Source organism: Lytechinus pictus, chromosome 16 (genome assembly GCF_037042905.1).
Source record: "Lytechinus pictus isolate F3 Inbred chromosome 16, Lp3.0, whole genome shotgun sequence".
NCBI lineage: Eukaryota > Metazoa > Echinodermata > Echinoidea > Temnopleuroida > Toxopneustidae > Lytechinus > Lytechinus pictus.
Genome location: NC_087260.1, coordinates 6,878,745 through 6,888,070, shown reverse-complemented (window position 1 = coordinate 6,888,070; position 9,326 = coordinate 6,878,745). Strand labels below are relative to the sequence as shown.

Sequence of the window (9,326 nt, the reverse complement as noted above, 5' to 3'; positions counted from 1 at the left end):
CTTATCTAGAGTATTTAGCCAAACTATAATCGCGAAATAAAAGCCAAGAACCCAGAGTATTCGAAACACGGTGTGTTTGTAAGGATTATTTTCCCCGGGTAATTTTCATTGAAAATAACAAGAACAGGTGTTTCAGATTCTCTCATCATAGGCCTATGATCACGATATTTTCATTAAGAAATTTATTAGATAGCGTTTTCCAAATAAACTAATTGTTCAAATCCTTCCCTTTGCTTAACCTCTCCGTCTTATTCCTCTTCTTTTCACTTTCCTCCTTTTTTCTTCTGCCTTTCGTTATTCTGTCTAATGTCTGTTTTTTCGTTCTTCTCCTGCTTTAATCTTCTTTTTTTTTTGCTGGTGATCATTTTCCCCTTCTCATCCCCTGTCTTACTCCTATTTTTCTTCTTCTACTTCTTCATGTTCTTCTTCTTCTCGATCCGCTTCTCCTTATTCTACTTTTCCTCTTTTATACATGTACACGTTTTTCTACCCTTATAATTCTTATTCCTCTTCTTCTCATTCCTATCCACGTGTATTATGTACCACAAATCTTGTGAATTTTACAATACCACAAACACAGGGGTGGATTCAGCTTCCTCCAATAGGGGGGGGGGTGAAATATTTTTCATTCATATTTTCCCCGATCGGCCGCTCAATGTACATTTTTTGGGGGGCTTCTTTGTAGAAGGGGTATTCCAAACAGTCGGTTCTGACCTTTATTCTTATGAAACAACATAAAAGTGTAATTATCTCATGAACCCTATTTAAATAGTACGAGCGCAAAGCGCGAGCTGGAAAAAATAGATAGAATAAATTTGTATATCAAAACAAAAAATGAAAGCCCGATGTCCGAACTGAAATATCTCCCCCGACCTTTAATTTATTCACTCGTTTTCCTCCTCTTACAGTGTGTATTTCCTCTTCCTTTTCCCTCTGTACTTATCCCCTTTTACCAAATTTCCCTCTTTCCCTCTTTTCCCCTTATTTGCGCCGCCAATGGGGAGGGGGGCATCGGTCCCCCTGGATCCGCTTGTGCAACAGTTGCGTTACATGATTTGTTATGCATGGGTGATACACATTACAGTAAACTATTATTGAAATATTCGGATCTCATTTATCTGATAAGAACCAGATAAATGAGATCCGAACAATGGTAGAGGATGGACTTAAGCGTATCGATAAATGTACCCTCCCAAATAAACTCAAGCTGTGGTGCCTAAAGTTCGGTCTCTTTCCAAGGATCATGTGGCCATTGATGATGTACGAGATTGCAATGACGCATGTCGAGAGGATGGAGCAAAGAATCTCAGTGCACATCCGGAAGTGGCTTGGCATCCCTCCATGCACAACAAACATAAGCTTCTATGGCCATTCCACAAAGCTGAAGTTACCCCTGAGCGCTCTTACAGAGGAGTTTAAAGTGAAGAAGGCTCACATGTACTCGACACTTAGGGACTCCAGCGACCAGGTCGTTAGGGGGACTGTGCCAGACATTCGCACAGGACGCAAATGGAATGCCCAGCAAGAAGTTGAGGAAATGGAATCTCGGTTGAGGCACAAGGATATGGTTGGGCCTACACAAACCAATAGAGCAGGGCTAGGCATGAATCCAACCCAGTACTTCTTTAAGGCAAGCACAAAAATGAAGCGGAAGATGGTTTCTGACGAAATCCGTCACAAAGAGGAGGAACGACGTGTCGCTAAAGCAGTTGGCCTTGTGCAGCAGGGAGCTTGGTGTCGATGGGAGTGTGTAGAACCAAGGTCCCTATCCTGGAAAGACATATGGAAAATGGAATCAGGCACACTCAAATTTTTGTTACGAGCAACCTACGACGTTCTTCCTTCTCCTCATAACCTGAAGAAGTGGGCCAAGACTGAGAACGAGAATTGCCATAGATGTGGAAAGAAGGGTTCACTCAGACACATTCTATCAAATTGTCAGGTGTCTCTGGTAGAAGGCCTGTATACATGGAGGCACAATGAGATCTTGAAAGAACTGAGCAATGCCCTAAAGATCACTATTGAGAAAGCAAACCAGACAAAGCCATTAAAAGCTCCAGCGATGATCTCATTTGTGAAGGCTGGAACAAGTACTGGAGCCAACAGAAAAGCTAGACAACACACAAGTAGGCTCCTTTGTCTAGCAAGAGATTGGCAATTGGTCTCAGACTTGGATGAGCAGATGACCTTTCCCAGTGAGATTGCGACTACCAACATGCGACCAGATATGGTAGTCTGGTCGAAGCAGTCCAAGTCTGTCATCCTCTGTGAACTGACTGTGCCATGGGAGGAGAACATTGAGACGGCCCATGAGTACAAGACGTCGAAATATGCCGGACTTATCCTAGAATGTAAGGAGAGGGGATGGAAGGTAGACTACTACCCAGTAGAGATTGGCTGCAGAGGTTATGCGACAAAGTCTCTCCATTTCTTCCTCTCAAGAATGGGGACAACCAACAGAAGGAAGCTGGCTTTGGACTTAATGGAGATCGCCACAAGGTCCTCAGCCTGGATTTGGAATAAATATAAAGCCAACTTACCAAACAAGCAGCTGGAGGTGGCATCTTGTCTTGATGCTGCTGGCCCGCCTCCTGCCACATAGCCATATCGAGGATAATGGGCCGAAATGGCTGGCAGGAGGACCTCGACTGAGGATCCAGCTGTTCTGGAGGACATTTCTCTGCACAAGGTGTGTTTTGATTATCTCTATTAAAGATCAATTAAGTTTTCTTTATTCAAACACTGCAACAAAAGAAAGAAGAAAAAAATCCCTGTGATTTTCCCTTTCACCTCCCCCCCCCCGAAGCAGGATGTTGATACTCCTTTGTTATAATAAGGGCCCACTCATGGGGGATTTTAATAGGAGAGATTACCTCATTGTCGAGGGTCTAACGGGGAACTTTGATGTCTCATTCCCTTTAATTGAACCTCTTTTTTAACAAACAGTATCCTAAGCTTTGGGAGCTTTGTAAGGTATTAGAAGAAAGCTTATGCCTCCATAGTGTTGGTTTGGCGATGACATTTCAAGGGAGGAAAAATTGCAGTAAATATTGAATAAAATGATGCTTATAGTTTAACTATATTTTGTTATCAAGTATTGAAGATTTATCGCAAGTTGATTTGGAAGACTCAATAACGGTGTACCAAGAATGCGTGTTTCTGAAATAATGAGGCAAATGCAGGGATTTTTAGAGGCGCATAATGAACATGACGAAACATTTAACATGAGCTTGATTTTTTAAAACAGTATATGCTTTGGTATTATACAACAGAGTAGAGCAAACACATGATATACCTGATAACACGTTTGATCTATAAGAGACAAGATCGAGCAAATTATTCCCACTGTCTAAATGATATAAGCATTCATAAAACGTAAATTTGTAAGGGAAAAATTAAAAAAATGATGGCCTATATCCATTATAACAGGTTCATATTTATAGAAAACAAAGACATTAACTATTTTACAAGGATATTTTATTTAATTGGACCATGCGGTGATTGCAGTCATAGTGACTCGCTTTACGCGATTGTCATTCAAATAACACGTTGACACAACGAAACTATTGGAATCTCCCCCCCCCCATGGTTTTATATCCGACCTTTTCTTACAATAATTAGGTAGAGCATGCATAACATTTTCATTTCTTTGATAAAGATATCAATTACTTGTATAATCAAGAACTTTCTACAACCTCCTTGGTATAATCACGGAAATTAAAACAAAATGTAAAATTGCCGTTGTCTTGCTTGCCGCGATCGCACGTGCCCTATTTGACTACTGTTCTCAGCGCAGCGGCGCGGTTGAAGCCTCCTCATTGGTCAATCGTTTCACTATTTTGGCGAGGGGTTGCTAGGGCATTTCGGTTAGCATAGCGGTGACAAAGTAGACTTTTTCCTGGTGCGGAGTCAAAACGGAAGTCAAACTTCAAAAGCGTTTTTCCCTTGATTTTGATTTCCAAGAGCCCAATTCTTCTTGCATTCTAAGGCTAATATCTCCACTAATATTTACTCTTAAGGGTCGAGTGATACATCAAATTAAAGGTAAAGAAACGGGAAATAATAATCACAAAAAAAATTGGATTTGAAAAATTCCGACTTGTCTCTCATTTCGGTGTGACGAGTCACATATGTTCAATGGGTATTTTTCAAAATGTACTGGGGGCCTTACTCCGCCACTTTAGATGTTGGCTATTGAAGAAAACAAATACAAAATTTGTGTATTTCTGGATATACATGTAGGCCTCGATCTATGGTTTGCAGTACATGTTATTCAAACATTGCATGCTTTCAAATCCCTCAATTTATATGGATCTAGAGCCTAGATATGCATTACATTTCCTTTGGCTTGTTAATATAACATCAGTATAATTTACATTTTAACTACCATTTCCAGGGATCTTTTGATTTGTTTTGGGAAGATTTGCTGGGAATTGAGGTTGTGAGAGAGAGGGGAGGAGAGATGGAAGCAGGGGATGGGGATGGGGTGAGAAGAGAGGTTGGAGTGGGGGTAAGAGAAAAAAAGACAGAAGGGAAAGATAAAGGATGGAGTGAGATAAGAGAGTGGGATGGAAAGATAGCTAGGAGAGAATATATGAATAAAGAGAGAAGAGAAGTGGAGAGGAAGGGAGGGGAGGGGGAGGGAGGGAGGGAGAAAAAATGAAGTGCAAAGAGGGAGGATGGGTACAAGAGAGAGAGAGAGAGAGAGAGAGATTGAACTCCAGGGAAGAGTTAAGGAGAGAGGAGAAAAGGTGGAGGAATGAGAGAGTAAGTGTAGCAGAGAAGAAGGGGGAGAAAGTAGAGAGATTGGGGAGAATAGAGGAAGCATTTAAGGGAGAGAGTCATATTGCAGAGTGGGCTTGGGAGGAGAGAGGAAAATGAGAGTGAGGAGAAAAGAGAGGAAAGAAAAGGGAACAGTGAGGGGGAGACAAATAGAAGGATGGAGAGATGAACAGAAAATAAATTACTACTAGAAATCAAGATACCAGATGAAGATATTTTGATGGCTTTTAACATGAGCTTCAGGAAAGATGAAAGGAGCTGAGTTCTTGTTCCAAACAATCTCTTAAATACGTGATCGACTATTGAGGGCCTCTTGCTGTATCATGTTACTTGCTTTGGCATGTTGATACAAGCTCGAGTGTGGTTACAATCAATACAGAAAGCAATTTGTACATTGACAAACACACTTCAAGACATTTTGGACAAATTATTTCTACTATTATATTCCCATTGATCTGTGTACACTTTGAATGATGCAGCCGTCCCAAGTTAGGTATTCCTTGGGATATTTTAGATGTAACACTTAGAGGCCCTGCAGGCCATGCGAACATGGGGGATCATGTGATAGGTTTATTGTAGAATGAGTGAAAACATGACGACGTGCGAAGAGCTTTTGGACGTATATTGTTTTTTTACAGATTAACAGTGAAAAATGAAGAGTTTTGACATAAAAACAAATACTGTTAAAGCTAAATGACAGTAGTTGCAGTAAAATGCTGATTCGTGGGAGAGTCTGTAAAACCAAGGTTAAGTATTACTATATCATCGTGGATCTAGATCTGGTACAGTTACATAAACTGAACTTTGTGAAATCATAATATCTAAGCTAAAAAACGATCACACTGAAGATCGCCAACACAGATAGGCACACGTGGGACAGTGTAGTATTATTGCTGGAATAAAGACCCGACGGAAGTGACAGAATCCGCGCTTATTTTGCTTATTTCTCAGCTATTACACAATTTCTTCCAGAATCCTTTGGCACATATTTTTTGTTCATACAAACAGACACTTTGGTGATCATTATATTAAATTCTGTAAAAAAATCATTTTGAGATCATCCCCACAACTGGAATTTATCTTTAAGGTGACAAACATTATGTTATGATAGCACCAGGGGGTTTGTGAATTAATACTGGTGTAAAATGTTAGTGTGGTGCTACATGTACAGTTGAGCCAGAAGTTTACATACAACCAGCAAATTCAAACAAAAGTTGACACTTGCCAAACATCATAAAATTTACTGCATCTTATGAAATATTTGTGCTATCATGACAAATTTGATATCAAACAAATGAGTATTTCATGCCCCTTCATCACATTGCTTTGTCATCATCAGGAGCTGAAAAATATTTAGGTGTCATTTTTTCCCCCAAGAATCTTCATATTTTAGACAAATTGAATATAAAAACTTGACAAAAACTTTTCATATTTGTGCGAGTTACTTCTCAACACAAATATTTCAGATTTCATATTTTTTGTTCAGTGGTGATGTATCATGATAGAAAATGTAATATGAATCATAGATATATTGTACGATGTTTGGCAAGCGAACAAATTTCACTGAATTCCATGGGTGTATGTAAACTTTTGGCCTCAACTGCATGTCAAGACTGGTGGTGTACCTGTGAAACCATGCTTTAATAGTGCACTGTATATGGTAGCGTATGATTTTTGTCTCGCCTGCATAGCAGAGCGAGACTATAGGCGCCGCTTTTCCGACGGTGACGGCGTCAACATCAAAACTTGGACATAAGAGTAATCAAGTATCACTGAACATCCTGTACGAGTTTCAGGTCACATGACCATGGTCAAAGGTCATTAAAGGTCAATGAACTTTGGCTTTGTTGAATTACCATCCTAACTCTGAAAGTTTATTGATCTAGTTCATAAAACTTGGGATATAAGAGTAATCAAGCATCACTGAACATCCCCTGTGAGTTTCAGGTCACAAAACCAAGTCAAAGGTCAGTTAAGGTCAATAAACGTAGGCCATGTTGGGGTAATTGTTGAAGTGCCATCATAACTTTGAAATGTTATGGATAGAGTGAATGAAATGTGGACATGGGTGTAGTTGACAGTCTTAAGTCTCCGTTCAAATGTCATTTATGGTCAATGAACGTGGTATTATGTCATTATATGAATGATGTTTTTGTGAATGATTATTTTATAGTAGTTTTCAAAGTTAGCACTGCTGCTATATTAAATTGCGTAATGCAGGCGAGACCGCCAGAGGCGTTCCACTTGTTGTGTATACATACTGCTTTTGAAATAAAACCAAATATTTGACTAAAGTAACTTGTGAATATGTTGAACAAGTCAAAATTAAGGAAAATATTTGTACCTGAAACTATTTGATGGTACATAACTTGATGATGGAGAATAGTAAATGTCAAAATGTACCTTTCAAAAAGGTATTACTGCCAGGTGGGCTTTTACTCCTGGGGGCCGTTTCATAAAGCTGTTCGTAAGTTAAGAGCGACTTTAAGAACGACTGGTGATCCTTTATTGTGGTAAATGCATAGAGATGTATATCTCTATGGGCAATGATGGGTAAATGGTATATTCATTGGCGATGGTTACGCGCGTAAGAAAGGTTCACCAGTCGTTCTTAAAGTCGCTCTTAACTTACGAACAGCTTTATGAAACACCCACCCGGAACACTGGATCCCAAGATTATTTTGTCATTGACCCTACTTCCATCTAAAGTAGATATCAAACTACTTTATAGTCCAAATAGTTTTAACGAAGATGTTCCCCTAATTCTCAGGTAATCTCTTAACCACACTCCCCCCTGCAGACAGCTGTATTAAAAAAAAACATTTGGGCTTGAACCCCACTCCCATTTCTATGAAGATTTTAGTTAATCCAAGGCTATCCAGATATCTGACTGTCCTTGCTGTTGACCGCTGTCCTTGATCTATTGGTCATGGACATTTCGTTGGCGTTTATCTGAACCGTTGTATCAGTCAATTTTTTTTATTTAAATTGATTTTGAGATTACTACAGAAAATAAAAATACAAGTCCTATTTTATTCATAACTAAATTTCTAGGCAGCAATTTATTGTAGTTTCTGAGATATGTGGGGATTTTCACGGCGATGCCATGCAAATTGTTGATAAATCCCATAGGAAACGCGTACTGTAGCAAAGCAAACTACAGCTGTGCGCACTTAATATGCATATGCGCGGTCAGTCAAACCGTCGTATCGGAACTACATTGACTTTGCACATGAAAAAACAGAAATTACAAGCATGTAGCTGTTTTGCGATATTTTCCTGATCCTTGGTGTTGTGTAAAAATAAAGATACCAATTTCAAGCTACTACTACTACTATTACTACTACTACTTCTACTACTACTACTACTACTACTACTACTACTACTACTACTACTACTACTACTACTACTACTACTACTACTACTACTACTACTACAACAACTACTACTACTACTACTACTACTACTACTACCTCTACAACTTCTACTACTACTACTACTACTACTACTACTACTACTACTACTACTACTACTACTACTACTACTACTACTACTACTACTACTACTACTACTACTACTACTACTACTACTACTACTACTACTACTACTACTACTACTACTACTACTACTACTACTACTACTACTACTACTACTACTACTACTACTACTACTACTACTACTACTACTACTACTACTACTACTACTACTACTACTACTACTACTACTACTACTACTACTACTACTACTAACAACAACAACAACAGCAACAACAATAATAGTTCCTGAGTAAAATTTCAAGGGTCCATAAATTGTAAGAATGTCCTTATGACTTTGTATCATGAATGGCACATGCAGTAACACCCTTCTTCCAAGAAGCTGATCATAGGCTTAATGTTGTCTCAACATTTTGTTACTGAATTACTTGTAATCATGTAATAAGCCACTGTATATAGAAGCTAGCAGAGACCGACGTCATGTATTTAATTGTGTTACCAAGGAGCGTTGCACTTTTTGAGCGACGTAAAAGGACTTTAATGTACACTCCAGTTTACACATTAGGACAATTAACCACTAATTTTGAGCAGGCTTCATTATTGCCAATGTCTTGGTGTTTCTCTGCCTCTGCTTGATTTATATACAGATATGCTTTTCACACTGCACATATTTTTCTTAACCCTGGGAAGTTGGTGGGGCTAAGGGGATGGGGGTCTTAGCCCCACCAATTTCCCGGGATTAAGCTTAGCCCACATCGGTTTCACACTACGTTTTAATAGCAAAGTGGGCTAGCACGGTAGATAGTGCGGTACTATCTGGCCCTGCAAAAAAGCAGGGTTAGCCGGCTTATTGCGGTGCTAGCACCACAATTGTGGTGCTAAGAGATTGAGTGAAACAAAACTGGGTTAAGACTTAGCCAAGCACTAAAGTCGAAATTGCAAATTAATCACGCCCTGTGTGGCAAAATCATCAATATTCATGAGCTATGCGATAGTTCGGGGTTAAGGCGTTAACCCCGGCCAAGCAAATAGTATGGGGTTAAGAAAGAC

At 39.4% G+C, this 9,326-nt stretch overlaps 1 protein-coding gene across 1 annotated transcript; it reads left to right on the top strand.

Annotated features, from left to right (window-relative positions):
- Positions 1–1,150: 1,150 nt before the first annotated feature.
- On the top strand, positions 1,151–2,602 carry LOC135157088 (uncharacterized). The gene has a single exon (XM_064111587.1). It carries the CDS (start codon positions 1,151–1,153, stop codon positions 2,600–2,602), a length of 1,452 nt encoding a protein of 483 aa, XP_063967657.1.
- Positions 2,603–9,326: the final 6,724 nt, after the last annotated feature.